Below are 17,130 nucleotides of genomic sequence, written 5' to 3' on the forward strand. Positions count from 1 at the left end.
AAATTAATTGTCTCATTAGAATCATTCATTTAAGGGGAAGTCGTGGCCTAATGGTTAGAGAGTTGGACTCACAATTGAAAGGTTGTGAATTGTGGGTGGGGGGAGTGCATGTACAGTGCTCTCTCCACCTTCAATACCATGACTTAGGTGCCATTCTGCAAGGCACTGAACCCCCAACTGCTCCCCGGGGCCGCAGCATAAATGGCTGCCCACTGCTCTGGGTGTGTGTTCACAGTGTGTGTGTTATCACTGCTCTGTGTGTGTGTGTGCACTTTGGATTTTTTTTTTTTAAGCAGAGCACAAATTCCAAGTATGTCACGCCACTTATCATTTTGGGTTTCAGAATACACCGGTCAAGCTATATGATTCTGATTCACTAAAACAAACCGAGTCATTAATTCAGAATTTATACTAAATACTGTAATGGTAACAAGCATCCACAAACACTGCAAATAAAAGTGGTAATTTTACCTTAATATACAGAGGCTCTTGTAAATTGTCCACTATAAGACAAACACGCTCGTCCCAAACTGGATTAAGGTTCTTGTGGATGATTCTACTACGGAAAACTTCTTTGCCAGCTATTTTGAACTTCACATATGGGTCACTTGTTCCTGAAACACAAGAGCATTTTGATCTAAACAAATAAATAATTGATAACACTTTTCAGCAGATTGCAACAATTCAGCAAATTTCTCAGTGGAAATACTAATGTGTGGCTATGGTGTTCAGGGTGTGTTCTGTGTTGTTGTTAAAGTGTTGCTAGGGTCTGGGTGTGTTTCTTCTTTGTGGTTGCTAAGGTATTGCTAGAATATGTTCTACAGTATGTGGTTGCTAAAGTGTTGCTAGGGTGTGCTGGGTGTGTTCCATGTGGTTGCTAAGGTGTTGCTAGGGTGTGGTCTACAGTATGAGGTTGCTAGGGTATCCTGGGTGTGTTCTGTGTGGTTGCTAATGTGTTGCTAGGGTGTGGTCTACATTATGAGGTTGCTAGGGTGTCCTGGGTGTGTTTTGGGTGGTTGCTAAAGTGTGTTCTACATTATGTTGTTGCTAAGGTGTCACTAGGGAAGTTGTTTGGCCCAGGTTAAATTATATTCTGAGCATTTTGATCAAAAAAATAAATAAAAGATCACACATTTCAGCAAATAATAGAAGGAACATAAGTTTGAAGTAGCATATGAATACATCTTAAAAGTAAAACACACATATTAAAAGTAAAACACACATTTCCTGACAGTGGTATTAATGGAGACAACATGAGCATCAGAGATGCAGGTCTTACCGCCTCTGTCTCGAATGGCAAGGTTGTTTCCTTTTTTCAGCATGATGTCTAGCTGGTACAGTGCTGACGTGGGAAGTGAAGGCTGTGTTCCACCATTACCAGCTGCAGCAATCCCCTGAATAAAACACACATTTTCCCAGATACTTTAGTGTGAATGACTGACAGGACCTCTTCAAACATTTCATACACCCAAAGCCCTTAATGACAAACCTTATAGGGTTTTACTTCCTCAAACATTCTCATATGAGAAAACAAACTCCTGGAGAATTTATGATTGAAATTCTGACAGGATGTTGCAAAATGCTCAAAACTGATAAACTGGAGCCCTAAAACCAGAATTGAGAACAACACTGAGCTCTTGTTTTACAGACCAAGTATTATTCTCTTCTAATAGTTTTATTAGAATGGCCATTTGCACTCTGCATTCGTTTAACTGGACTCAATACAACATATTTTCTTGTTTCAGTCATGGTTTTGGCTGTTATGTAGAAATATTATGACAGTGTTGTGCAACAAGTAATTTCTCTGTTCACACTAAAAGCTAAATTGCCCAAGGCACAAGATGAAGCAATAAGTTAATCGGAATAATGTGATTATACTTTGTTTTTATACTTTCACAAAGTCAATTTTCATTTTCTACCAATTTCTTCCTTGTACCCTTTTGTGGAGATGTTCACTAGTGAAATAAGCTTCTACTTTGCTGCATGCTGCTTAATAACTTCGTCTTATCGTTTGTGGTTGGTCACTTTATTTCAGTCAGATGATCTAAGATGAGTAACCAGTTCTTGAACTGAATAAGCTGCAAATAAAATAAAAAAGCAAGAGTCTAAAAGGCTAAACTAGCTATCTGTTGTCAATTGTCTAATTTTTGCATAGGAAATGAAACACTGTGCATGTGATGTCAACTTCACACATCTGAAAAAAAAACAGGCTTAAAAAACCCCTGTTACAGAGTCCAGAAAAAGTCAAGTGGTTTTTCCAGTGGTGTGGCCTAGTGGTTAATGGTTTAGTCTGAATAGTTGTGTATTCATAAACTACCATCATTGCACCTATTTAAGCCACCAACTTGAACACCAGCTACAAATCATTTAAAGAATGTATATCACGGAAAACTGTTTCCCCCCAACATCCAGTGTTCGAATTAAGGGGGGGTCCAGGACCTCCCAAAAGCATTAAGGGACCCCCATAACACCACAAAACACCCTGGTTTTTCAATAAAACGTTAATACTTAAAATGAAGTTCCGATAGCTTATTACATTTCAGAGTGTCTATTTACACTAAGTTCAAATAGCCTGCCTTGTTGGCAGAAACTATTTACACTAGCTCCACCCACAAACATGTGATAGGGTCAACACTATAAAAGATGGCTGTCAGTCGTCAGCTCCAGTGGTGTAGTTGGTAAAGCACATACTGAAATCTCTTTGAGGTGATCTTCCCGAATTCGAATTCGCCTTTTACCAAACTTTTTTTTTTTCATCGGAAAGGCATTTACAGGTGCTGGTCATATAATTAGAATATCATCAAAAAGTTTATTTATTTCACTAATTCCATTCAAAAGGTGAAACTTTATTATGTTCATTCATTACACACAGACTGAGATATTTCAAATGTTTTTTTTTTTTGTTTTTTTTTTGATGATTATAACTGACAACTAAGAAAAATCCTAAATTCAGTATCTCTGAAAATTAGAATATTATTTAAGACCAATACAAAGAAAGGATTTTTTGAAATTTTGGCCAAATGAAAAGTATGAACATGAAAAAGTATGAGCATGTACAGCACTCAATACTTAGTTGTGGCTCCTTTTGCCTGAATTACTGCAGCAATGCATCATGGCATGGAGTCGATCAGTCTGTGGCACTGCTCAGGTGTTATGAGAGTACAGGTTGCTCTGATAGTGGCCTTCAGCTCTTCTGCATTCTTGGGTCTGGCATATCACATCTTCCTCTTCACAATACTCCATAGATTTTATATGGGGTTAAGGTCAGGCAAGTTTGATATCAGAAAACACAGTGGACCAACACCAGAAGATGACATGGCACCCCAAACAGTGGAAACTTTACACTAGACCTCAAGCAACGTGGATTGTGTGCCTCTCCTCTCTTCCTCCGATTTCCAAAGGAAATGCAAAATTTACTTTCTTCAGAGAACATAACTTTGGATCACTCAGCAGCAGTCCAGTCCTTTTTGAAGTGAGTCGCTTCTGACGCTGTCTGTTGCTCAAGAGTGGATTGACACAATTAAGTCTGTAAAAGTCTGTGCGTAGTGGTTCTTGAAGCACTGACTCCAGCTGCAGTCCACTCTTTGTGAATCTCCCCCACATTTTTGAATGGTTTTTTTTTCACAATCCTCTCCAGGGTGCGGTTATCCCTATTGGTTGTACACTTTTTTCTTACACATCTTTTCCTTCCCTTCGCCTCTCTATTAATGTGCTTGGGCATAGAGCTCTGTGAACAGCCAGACTCTTTTGCAACAACCTTTTGTGTCTTGCCCTCCTTTTGCAATGTATCAATGGTCGTCTTTTGCACAACTGTCAAGTCACCAGTCTTCCCCATGAATGTGTAGCCTACAGAACTATACTGAGAGATCATTTAAAGGCCTTTGCAGGTGTTTTGAGTTAATTAGCTGATTAGAGTGTGGCACCAGGTGTCTTCAATATTGAACCTTTTCACAATATTCTAATTTTCTGAGATACTGAATTTTGGATTGTCCTTAGTTGTTAGTTATAATCATCAAAATTAAAAGAAAAAAACATTAGAAATATATCAGTCTGTGTGTAATGAATGAATGAATATGCTATACAAGTTTAACTTTTTGAATGGAATTAATGAAATAAATCAACCTTTTGATGATATTCTATTTATATGACCAGCTCTTGCATTTTTAATAAAAATGAAGACAATTAATCAAAAAGTTTAAAATATAGTATTGGGTAAGAAGGGAGGGCTTTAATGTCCCAACAAGGTGGCATTTGTTTAATCATTTGAATTAAAATGATAATTTACAATAAATACATTATTAGTGCATACTGTTTTATAATGTACTATAATGTTATATAATACTATATAATATTTATAATCCAATAAGAAGTATAAATAGCAGTAAATCCTGCTATTTTAACAGTGTAAATAGAATATATTGCTATCTGCACTTCTTGTAAATAGCATCCATCACTATTTGCACTTAGTGTAAATAGCCTCTGTCGCTAAGAAAATATGCTATTTTCACTTAGTTTAAATAGCATCTATTGCTATTTGTCTTAGTGTAAATAGTTGATGCCATTACATTTCGGCCTGCTTATGTTACATCATATTTTATTTTTATGGGTGTATGGACAGCTTCATTGATTGTAAGAGGACTTATGAGTGCTTAAACACTAGCTATACTGAATGCTCATTTAGAATGTGTTCTTTCACTGCTTGATTCAGTACAATAAAATTAATTAAGAACGCTCCTAAAATTCTAAATATGGGGGAAGAAAATGTATATATTTATATAATTTCATATAGTTGATCAATATCACACAGAGAGTGCCATTTTTTTTTGCAAAAATCACAAATGAGATATGGATTTTACACAACAGTTCAATAAGATAATATTAAGATATTTATGTTTTAGACACTTTATTGCCAATATTTTGCCAATTTTACCAACAAAAATGGTTTCAAACAAAGCCACAGGAATGTTTTGTGTCTCTGAGCAACATGAATCAAACTTTTAAATGATTGGGTTTAATCACAAATACTCACTTATTAACAGTGCTTTTAATTTCACATTTAAAGTACCTTGTTACATATGATTTTAAAATCATTTCAAATATCAGTAGTCAATATTTTAAGATTAAAATATTGCTACATTATTTATGAATTTGTAACTGCAGGTTAAAGCATTCATGTCTTGCGTTAAACGGTGTGTATATACATCTAAATACCACTTCAGATGCAGCTTCCTCTGCATTGCATGAACTTTGTTGATCATGATTTTATTTGTTTGTTAACAGCCCCAAATGCCTTATTATTGCAATTGACTTTAATTATTAAATGTATAAGGATTTCCCAAATTTCTAGAAAAACAAAAAAGCCTATAAAGTCCTCAAGTAAAAACAGTTGGTCTGATCACAGGTCTGAAAATATTAGCAAACCTCTCCTCGACAAGCCTCTTGATTTGATTCATATTTGTAGCACCAATGGTGCAGAACAAGTTATGTGACAATGTTGATTATTTTGGGGCTTCAGAAAACACAGCACCACTAATTATGTAACTTAAACACACAGATAATATTTGACGAGCATTACACACATTCTACTTCCTCTTTTTCACCCTCGAGTGAGAGATGAGGTCAAAAACACATTTCTCTCACACACTTAAGTGTCAGTGTCAGCTGAAAGCAGGCGATTTGCATTGTGGACCTTTAGAGCTTATTTAACATCCTGTTAATGACAGGACTGTCAAGAAGAAGGATATAGGATATTGTTATTAGATCAGGGATTCTTCTAACAACATCCTGGTGTCATGTTTGAGATAAAGAAGTTCTTAAAGCTGATTTATATTTACATAAACAATATTTATCTTCCTCGATCATTTCTGCATTGCTAAAAATCAAACGGAAAAAAAGGACAAACAGACTTACAAATAAAATGAATGAAATGTTTTATCTCCTCGTCTGATAACTGGTCAGACTCATATGGAGTTAGAAATGTGTCTTTATTACATGCGAGAAAATAAAAGATCTGAGAGAAAAAAAAAAGTTTGAGAGAAAAAGTTATCACACTGATAGCAAAAAAACATTTCATGAGAGAAAAAAGAATATTTGAGAGAAAAAGTTTTCATGCCAATAGCAAAAAATAATAATATTTGAGACTAAAAAAAGTTTTGAGAGAAAGTATTTTCTCATAGAACATAAAAAAATATACATTTGAAATTTTAAAAATTATTTCTGAGAAAAAAAATCTCTCTCAAAATACTTTGAAAAAAACTCTCAAATATATATTTTTTGCTATCAGTGTGAAAATATTTTCTCAAAAAAAAAAAAGTGTTTCTCTCGAAACGCTTTTCTTTGCTCTTGATGCAATTTCTTGCTCTCATGTCAGGATTTTGCTTTCACTGTGAGAATTGTGTCATGGGCGGGGCCACGTTCCTATTGGCCAGTCGGGTGAGCATCGTCTTGTCTTGGGAGTCGAAACTGATTCATAACACCATTGTTCGGTTCACCTGCATAGATGCCGCCTCTGCCTTATGGCTTGTTAAGTTGAGCAGTGAGCACGGACACTCCAATGTTTGGGTAAGATGATGACACACAGCTGGCTGAGCAAGTTCAGTATCACTGAAGATTAAACATTGAAAAATAGCACTAATTTTCATGAATGAATGTGTATTATATTATGTGCTTGCTAATCGCTAGTAAAGCTAACCAGCCATCATGCTAGGTAAACTTGCAAACTCACCTGGTTTATACTATGTTTAAATCAAATGCCAAATTAATGTTTTGATTTAGATAGTTTCACGCCTTATTTAGTGAGTGAGCAGTGATTGATATACCGTTTGAAAGTGTCCCACCTAGTTTTGTTTAAAATAGTCTTTGTATGGTTGTTGCACATGTTTAGCTACACTGCATGTATAGCTCGCAAACTCAGCTACACGGGCTTATTCTAAATATGTTTTACCATCTAGCTGAGGTCTAGAGCTGACAAGGTAAATTGCAGGTCTAGGACTAACTCTTACATTAGCAACCCACAAATATGTTTGTGCCTGTACTGTCATGGTAATTATTTTTTCTTTTAAATCTTTCAAACGGTATGTCAATCACTGTCTAACGTTAGCTAGTTGTAGGGTTGCCACCTTCCATGCATACTAACGTTAGTTGAAAGTTGTGCGGGAGGTTGTAAGAACAAGCAGTTACTCTTCAGGTGCTTTGAGGCTAGCAAGTGCAAAGGTAGAAACTAGCTCACTACTCACTAAATAAGGCGTGAAACTATCTAAATCAAAACATTAATTTGGCATTTGATTTAAACATAGTATAAACCAGGTGAGTTTGCAAGTTTACCTAGCATGATGGCTGGTTAGCTTTACTAGCGATTAGCAAGCAAATAATATAATACACGTTCATTCATGAATATGAGTGCTATTTTTTAATGTTTAATCTTCAGTGATACTGAACTTGCTCAGCCAGCTGTGTGTCATCATCTTACCCAAACATTGGAGTGTCTGTGCTCAACTTAACTAGCCATAAGGCAGAGGCGGCATCTATGCAGGTGAACCGAACAATGGTGTTATGAATCAGTTCGACTCCCAAGACAAGACGATGCTCACCCGACTGGCCAATAGGAACGTGGCCCCGCCCATGACACAATTCTCACAGTGAAAGCAAAATTCTGACACGAGAGCAAGAAATTGCATCAAGAGCAAAGAAAAGCGTTTCGAGAGAAACACTTTTTTTTTTTTGAGAAAATATTTTCACACTGATAGCAAAAAATATATATTTGAGAGTTTTTTTTCAAAGTATTTTGAGAGAGATTTTTTTTTCTCAGAAATAATTTTAAAAATTTCAAATGTATATTTTTTTATGTTCTATGAGAAAATTCTTTCTCTCAAAACTTTTTTTAGTCTCAAATATTATTATTTTTTGCTATTGGCATGAAAACTTTTTCTCTCAAATATTCTTTTTTCTCTCATGAAATGTTTTTTTGCTATCAGTGTGATAACTTTTTCTCTCAAACTTTTTTTTTCTCTCAGATCTTTTATTTTCTCGCATGTAATAAAGAACCAAAACTCACTCCATAGACTCACACCTGAATGTCCGGTTTATAATGGTTCCACCTACAGCTGCAAGGTAAAAATTGTATTGTTATTTTTGTAAAAAAAAAAAAAAAAAGCGATTATGACTTAAAATGTGATTTAAAAAAAATAAAAAAACATTTTTTATTATTACTATTTTTGTTATGATTTATAATGCTTGTTATTACAAAAAAAAATCACTGTAAAATCTAATCTAATATATTAGAAAAATATAATTAATAATAATAATTTTACAATTCAACTGTAAAATATATCATTTTTTTATTTTATGATCAAGATGTTTTATTATGATTATGATAATTTATTATGATTATTTTTACTACTAAATATAAACAAAATACAAAATATCACTATCATAATTTCACTTTAAAATAACAATCAAATATGTAATAAAATATAATAATAATTATTATTATTAATATTAAATAATTACACTACAATTACTAATTTTATGGCTGCCTTATTTTCTTAATTTTCAAATGGTAACCCATCAAACGTTTTGACAGAATGCCACAGGGAGTCTTAGGGCTTCTGTTTTGTTGATAAAACTCAGAGCAGATGCAGAGATGGAGTTTGTGTGAAGAAGACACTAAAAACACTGGTTCATGAGCTGCTCGTGAGAAGATGAACACAGTGCCAGGCTTAACTCTGAAACATGCAGTGCACATAATTATTAAATGAAATCACGGCCTTTGTGATTTGATTATCTCACTGCATGTTGAGATTGCATTTTTATTTCAAATAATCATCCAGCCTTCATTCCATGCTCCCCTATAAGACGTGTCTAAGATGAATTCACCTTTCTCTGTACTGTTTAGAGCATCTCTGTAAGCAAAGACACCTGTCGTCTCACCTCCACTGTGAGGTGATTACAAGAGCAAGGAGAAATACTCTGACATGGGGAACGGTGCCAGTCAATGAAACATGTCAATCACTGCACTGAACATCTTTATTGGGTTCTGTTTATGTAGCTCATGTTGATTGTGCCTATAAATCAAAGTCTCGTAATAAGCTCCCTCCTGCTCCAGAATGTAGAAACGGTGTGAGCGTGACAGCAACCAATACTAGGAACATCTGTCTTTACTTCATTTCCATCATACCGTGACTTCAACCACATACAGTACACAATCAACATGCTCACCGAAATCACTGCATAAGACACATGTAGAGGTTCTACTCCTGAGCAGATAGATCATCTCCTCTGCCAGATCCTGACTTACAGATTTCTTAACAAAGGCCTGCTGCTGTTTATCAAATCTCAAACCTCCCCAGATGCCTTCCTCATCTATCCACAAAGACAGCTCATGCAGCTCCATACCAAAACTGTTTGTCAAGTCCACACATGCAGTGATGATCCAGAGGAACTCTAAGCTCCAGGCCATGTTGTTTGTTTGACTCTAATCTCCACCACACTATTGGTGGCTGTTAAGCCGGTGATGCAATGGCTTGGGATCGACATGCATTCAGAAAAGCTATGTACACTACGTTTTAATGTCTAGTCAAAAACTTTATTGTTCAGGGTTTCTTGCTCAATAGAAGCCATTTTGAATTGTTATTTTAAAAAGATTAAAATCCTGTCATCATTTACAGATCTTCACATCAGACTTTCTTTTTTCTCAGGCGGAGATTCCTGAACTTTTTTGTCAGCCACACCTCTTAAACATAAAAAATTTACTCCTACTAGATTTCAAGTAAATATGTCAGTAATGTATTAACACATTTGCAAGTTCGCGGTTCTCTAATGTCAGTAAATGGCCACATGACGTGCAAGTAAACCGATAAACCGATTTTAGATTTTATTATTTTTTTTTTTTTAATAAATAAAAATAAACTCTCAGTGCTTGCAGAGAAGGAGTTCATGAGAAGCAGCACTACCATGAGCCAGGCCGCTCTGAAAACACTGTATTATATGATGCCCGCATGTAAATGAACACAGTGACGCTCTTAATTCTGAAAACACACACCTATTTACTTTTAGAAAATATTTTTTTTCTGTGTCATAAATAAGAAAGAAAGACATACTGTACAGGTTTCTAACAACCTGGTGTTGAATTAAGTCTTATTTTCTGGTAAACGATCGCTTTAAGCAAAACACACCACTGCTGCTATCAAAAAAACAACAAAAGAAGATCTCTTTTGTTTTTTTAGATTTATATGTATGCAAAAAATGTTTAAGCTGTGTTTATGGATCTCTAAAATCTGATGCACATAACACAACTAATTATATAAAATGTGCTAATAAAGACAGTAATTCACTTCTGCAACCTTACTCAACACTTGGCACCCTGTTTGGCTTTAAGCCTGTTATATGTGTTTGTGTGTCTTTACTTTTAGGCAAGTTCCTCTTCCTGCAAAACCAGCTTGGCAAACACCCCCAGGAACAGAGACAACTAACTGTACAGTGCCAACATGACTGAAACTAACAGTTGTAGACAAAACTCAATGTCAAGACTAAACTTTACAGTTTTAAAAGAAAACTTGTGGAAAAAAGGCTGACACAAGCTCGTTCTGGCGCATGTCCTTGTGTGAATGGGAATCTGACACGAGTTTGACTATGCAAACGCATCACTTTGCATCTACAAATGTAAAAATGACCATGCACAAAAACACCTGATTTAGGTAAACCTTGGTGTGCACCCATTAAAGGCTTAAATGTGTATGTGCAAGGTCAAAGATATCCACATGCATGCATGCAACAAAAAATGACTGACTACTGATAATAATGAGTTCTGGCATGACTTCTGATTTGGCCTTGCAATGAAAAAATATTACAGTGTAAAAATAATTTTTTTCTTGTTTGTTTGTATTCAAAGCAGTTGGTAGGGTGCAGACAAAAGTGGGACATCAGGTAAAATGAGACAAATGGTCTTGATCGTCAACTGCCCTTTGAACCCAATCCAAGTCATTCTGAAATGTTTACATTTCTCTAACATCATTCAAGGTGGATGTGATCAAGCTTCAGGATCTAACGGATTTCAGCCTGTGCATTAATCTGGTTTCATATGGTGTCTATCTGAATGTGCTGCTCATTTGTGGTCTGCTTCAAGCTGGGATGTTTGAGATTGACTGGGTACACCTTGATCAAGTTTTACCTATAACAAATGAGCTTAAACTAATATAGCATGGCTTTTCCAGTAGGAAATTTGCTGTAACTAATCATGTTTCTTATGAGAAAATGTATGTGTTGTAATATTTTGTAGCAAACATATTTTGTATAGCCCTGAATTTAGTTTCACATTTGCTGATGACTCATTTTACCTAAAAAAAGTCTATCACTATCAACTAGAAAGTACTCTAAATATGTTTTAATACGTTTATAATTAGGAAGGTGCAGCGTCACAAAACCCTACAATACTAACAATCTATTTTTCTAAAACATCTGCAAATGTTAAGCATAAACTATCTGTATGAGATAACTGCATCCATCACATATTACTGCAGTGCTATGGCAAAAACGTCTGAATGATTATAAATCATCTTACCACACTTTTATTGATCTCTTCCTCCATACCATTCATCACAGATTCATCGGTGCATGTGGACCCTTGCAGAGCAGGTTTATGTTGAGACTGCACCAACTGGGACAGCGTCGGTTTGGAGCTGACTGTTCTTTTCAGCATCTGGATCTCCGCACCGAGCGACGCTTCTGCCGCGGCCGCCGTACCGACACCCTGCTCGGGCGAGTCGCTGCGCGTCCTTCCGCTCTCGGCACCATCTGGAGCGGCTGCTGCGCTGTGCAGATTGGGTTGAGACGAAGACATCGTTCGCTCCAAACCATTTGGTCGTTTCTTTTTAAATATCCAAAACCCGCTTTCCTGCTTTCGGTCTTTTTTGCCCAGTTTGGGGCTGCTGGTGAGTTTGGGTCTGCCGTGGAAGGATTTCCACAATCCTCGCTGATGCTGATGATGGGATGGAGAAACATCATCCATGTCCATATTCCCCTCCATATGATCTCTGAAGTCTCCTGCCGCGTCCCAGGCAGATATTTCGGTGAAGTTAATGTTGAAAACATGCAAACCGATGCAAATAGCATTTACTTCAGTGTTGGTGTGCTCAGCAGGACATGTTGAGTGTTAAACGCATGTTTGACGCGGAAGTAGAGTGATGGAGAGGCAAGTTTTCTCCAGATCACATCTGCAGACCTTTCATGGTTTTATAATACGAGACAGTCTCCCAGACAAGTCTTTGGTCCTCATCCACGCCCAGTATCTAAAAAAAATGTTGCTTTGGTATCCATACTAAATAAGTAGGCTATGCTATTTGTGATCACGCAACGCTTCGTTCCTGCCCACCGAGCTGTTATTTACATGCACCTCTGTTAAACTCCTCCTATGTTCTGGTCTGTGTTATTCGACACGACGTGATCGAAGAATGTAATATGCAAATATGTAGGCAAAAAAACAATTTACTATAAAGCAAACATGTGGACTTGGGGGGGAGGGGGGTATGTCTGTATCAGGTCCGGCGTCAAGGGGGGTTTTGCACCCCCTGCGATGATCTTAAGCCACCACTGTTATGTAGTTAGTTGTCAGATTCGGTGGCATAGGTGGTAAAGATTGTATCAAACTCATTTTGACGCGTTCGAATCTGCCTTTTGGCTAACTTTTTTTCTCCCTTTTCAAATTTCATATCACATCAGAAAAGCTGATGGGAGGGCTTTGTCTCACAAGGTGGAATCCTTTTAATAAATTTAATTAAAATTAAAAATTTACACTCAAAGTTATTATTGCATACTGTTATTGCATATAACATATTGCATTATGTACTACAATGCTTGTTTATAACGCCACCTTATTTTAATCGTGACTTTAAAAAAAAAAAAATGCATAAAGTTTGAACCAGTTCTGATGTGCATCGGGCCAGTGCAAAATCATAATGCAGTGGTCTTCAGGGGCGTCGCTAGGCTTCAGCCCCCCTAAACTTATGCCCAGCCCCCCTAAAAAATTATTTGATTAATTAATTAGTGATCGCTTCAGTCCCCTTTAAAAACTCATTTGAGACGGTGGCAAGCTGCATCAAGTTCCGGCTCCTCCCCTTATCTGAGTCTGCATGGATTCAGCGCGTTTTTCAATCCACAGGGGCGCCGAGCAGAGCGAACATCAGAGAGTACAAGGTGTGTGTGTGCGTGCGTGTGCGCGTGTGTGTGTGCGTGTGGTGTGTGTGTTCTCGCATCCAATACCAGTACGTGTTCGCTGCTTTCACTTTCAGCCTTTATCACAGTGTGACAGATGTTTTTTCTTCCAACAAAAATGAAGCGATTAACACCCATGAAAACATACTTTAGAAAACGATCATTATTTATTTTAATTTACTTTTTGAAATTGAAAACATATTATTGTGTATTTCGGCATTACATTATGCAGCCATGCAAAATAAATTATTAATGACACACATCATTGTCTGAAAGTACTAAATGGCACAGAGAGAGAAACATCATGTGGAGTTATTTTGTTTTCTATTATTAAACATAATTTTGTATTAAGTAATAATTAATCATTAGTGTATCATGATACATATATTAGAGTAAGAGTAAAGGGATCTGTGATTTTTTTTTTTTTTTAAGTAATTGATTTATAGAAGTGGCAAATTGATAATGATGTTATTTTTAATAAATATAAATAAATATAGAACAGATTAAACATATTGCCAATAGACAATTACATTAATACATGTTTTGTCTATATTCTTAATGAATATTAGCTGGTTAGTTAAATGATTTGAAATGAAATAAATGTTCAGGGGCTGACTTGATGTATAACCAACCGTATTGTTGATTATAAAGGCTAAAAAGCTAAAAATTAATAATAATAATAAAATATAATAATTTATATTTCATTGTAGATGGATATACAAAATTTTTTGTTGTTGTGCGGGAGTAGGTCTGCAAATGAGCAACAGTCAGGTGAGAATAGAACAGACAGCCTCACACACACACACACACAATACCACTGTGTTCCCAAGATTCATTGCAGTCATTGAACCCTTATGTTGTTTTAATTTTCTGCCAATTTCCACGTACATTTCATAAGAAAAAGCAGTGGTATCATCAAAGGATAAACATGAATGTCCTAATACTGAATCAGGAAGTCTTTATTGTAAAAAAAATTAAAATAAAAAAAAATATCTACATTCCCAATTCAAAATTTTCCAGTGACTGGTCACATCTAAAAAACTGTATTAGTTTTTTTTACAGTGTTATATATGGCTCAGTCAGTACTCCTACTCCCATATATGGAATACAGGGAATACAATGGAATAGTGGATTGCAATAAGGTTAGTAGTATACAACCCTACCCTAATAGTAAAATAATATTTTTTAATCATACCCTTATTGGGGGCTGAGCCCCCCTAAAATCAAAATCTTAGAATCGCCCCTGGTGGTCTTCTTTGCGAATAGTGACGATAATAAGTAATACTAATCACTTTGTTTAATAGGCACAATCAGGGGTGGTTCTAGGGTGAGTGGAGATCCGGGGCTTAGCCCAGAAAAATCCATGTATGTGACTTTTTATTTTAAAAAATCAGAAAGATTTACCTTGTTTAAAATATACAAAAACAATAAAAACAAATGTAAAACATTTTATTTAAAGTATTGAGGAAAATACACTTGTTTTTTGCAAACAAAAATTAAGAATTGCAAAACAAATGAAACAGCGCGAAAGCAATGATTTTGCAATAAATATTTTCCATGGTCATATCTATTAATTTATTTGCAACGCTGCTTTTATGTTGCTTGTCAGTCTAGTTTGAGCTTGCAATGCCATTTTTCCTTTGCACTTCACTTTTCTGCACGTCTCTCTTTGTGGCACTGTTTTGACGTGGGGGCGGAGTCAATGGACGGGGGCGTGTACAACATGCCTCCATGGAAGTGACGTCATCGGCCCCAGACAGCTCATTTGATTCAGTTCGGGTGTTGGTAACGGGTTTGCGAATCATTTGAGTCAGTTCGGGAGTTCGTAGCGAGATCGCGAATCATTTGAGTCAGTTCGGGAGTTCGTAGCGGGTTCGCGAATCATTTGATTCAGTTCGGGAGTTCTTAACGGGTTCGCGAATCATTTGAGTCAGTTCGGGAGTTCGTAGCGAGATCGCGAATCATTTGAGTCAGTTCGGGAGTTCGTAGCGGGTTCGCGAATCATTTGAGTCAGTTCGGAAGTTCGCAGCTGGATCGCGAATCATTTGAGTCAATTTGGGGATCGCGAATCATTTGAATCAGTTCGGGAGTTCGTAGAGGAATCTCGAATCACTTGAGTCAGTTTGGGGATCGCAAATCATTTGAAGCATTTCGGGAGTTCGTCAAGTATAGTCAAAAACTAAACAAATCGTGCCTAAAAAGTGCACGCATCTAGGCTAATGTAAAGTTACATGATGAAGTCATACTTGTGCGCGTGTGCATTTTGAGTGCGTTCTTTCACTGCATTATTCGGTGTATTAAAATGCATTTATGAATGCATGTGAATGATCACAAAATTCAAGATATAAACCCTTTGTGCCAAAAGGGTTCTTTCTTGTCATTGTAGAACCTTACTAGCATAAAAGGTTCTTTGGAGTTGAGTAAAGAACCCTATGGTTCTATATAGAACCCCAATGATCCCTTTCTTCTAACAGTTTGTTGTCATAACCAAGGGGTGGTTCTAGAGTGAGTGGAGATCCGGAGTTTAGCCTAGAAAAATCCATGTATGTGACTTTTTATTTTAATAAATCAGAAAGATTTAAAATATACAAAAACAAAGAAACAAATTTAAAACATTTTATTTAAAGTTTATCCCTTGTATCCTGGCACATATGCTGATGTTGTGTCTCTATCTCACTTTATTTTGTCTCTTTCTCTGTTTTATTTTATTTTCTAATCAAGCCTGACTGGCTACACTCGTCCTGGTAGAACAGGGATAAGAAGCAAACATTAAGCAGTGCACTGACACACTCTTACTCTACAAAGATATACCGGTCAAAGGACTTTATCTCTGTGTTTATGTACACTTAAAGCCAAGTATAATTATAAACGCAGGGCTCTATACACTTATATTTTTGAAGGAGCACTTACACATCACTTACAAATTGCGTAAATAATCTTATGAGGCTAATGTATCAAATATAAAATTTGAATGGTAAATAGAATGGTACTTTGCCACTAGGTGGCGGCATGCCACTGCCTTAATGAGTGAGTCTCTGAGTCATTTAATCAATGGATTCATTAGAAACGGATGATTCATTCTGAAAAAAAGTACAAAAGTTACTCAAGCAAATTTATTCAGTAAACACCACTGTGTGTTGCTGCAGAGAACAACAACATGCTTTGTTTGGAACCATTTCCTTTGCGAAATATGTCTTTTTTTATTATCTTAATGTTTATTGAATTGTTGTCCTGACAGAAAAGTCTGCCACAGACAGTGCTTAGCAAACATTATAACCGCTCTGTGTGTGTGTGTGTGTGTGTGTGTGTCCGTGTCCTAAAGACTGTCCTGCGCAACCGTTAACTGTTAGATGTTCAAAATGAAACGTTAAATCAGCCACAATTTAAAACCGAAAAAGAAATATAATACTATGATTAAAAGTTACAGATACCTGAAGCTGTTGTATCTTGGCGTTTAAGTGTTTTGGCCGGGGGTGGGGGGGGGGGCTTGGGGGGGTTTACTCCTTTTTTTTTTTTTGAAGAAGAAGATGAATTTTGAATAATACATTTTAATTTTCAAATAAATTGATCTAGTAAAATACTACACGCCAACAAACCGCCTGCCTCCAAAAGATCTCATTTCATTGGCTGGATCGTACAGACGCTCATCGATGGTTGGTCAGTTTACATGTCAGTCATAAGCACTAGAATCAGTGGGCGGTTTTCGTGGGGTGTGAATGACAAAGCGTAACTTACTTGGGTAAATTTACAGACACTGTGGACGTGAGAGTCGAGAGATATTTATTTATTTAAATTCGAATATAAATTACTTTATTGGGCATGAAAACTCATTGATCGCATGGAGGTAATAAAAACATTCGGGGCTTTACTGAAAACATTCGGGGCTCCAGCCCCCTTAGCCCAGCCCTAACCCCGCCCCTGGGC

The 17,130-nt window shown here is 36.4% G+C and overlaps 1 protein-coding gene across 3 annotated transcripts in view; it reads right to left on the minus strand.

Moving 5' to 3' along the window:
• The window catches only part of LOC113110280 (multiple C2 and transmembrane domain-containing protein 1-like), a 31,061-nt gene extending 18,673 nt beyond the window's left edge, over positions 1-12,388 (minus strand). For 2 of the 3 annotated variants that reach the window (XM_026274381.1, XM_026274379.1), the window contains exons 1-3: positions 11,558-12,387; positions 1,280-1,394; positions 472-614 (exon numbers count right to left, since the gene is read on the minus strand). In XM_026274381.1, coding sequence (XP_026130166.1) covers positions 472-614; positions 1,280-1,394; positions 11,558-12,022 — 723 coding nt within the window. In that variant the 5' untranslated portion in view covers positions 12,023-12,387. Of the gene's footprint in view, positions 1-471; positions 615-1,279; positions 1,395-11,557 lie in introns of all 3 variants that reach the window. The other variant, XM_026274380.1, reaches the window with a different exon arrangement.
• Positions 12,389-17,130: the final 4,742 nt, after the last annotated feature.

The sequence above is a fragment of the Carassius auratus genome, chromosome 10 (genome assembly GCF_003368295.1).
Source record: "Carassius auratus strain Wakin chromosome 10, ASM336829v1, whole genome shotgun sequence".
Taxonomy (NCBI): Eukaryota; Metazoa; Chordata; class Actinopteri; order Cypriniformes; family Cyprinidae; genus Carassius; species Carassius auratus.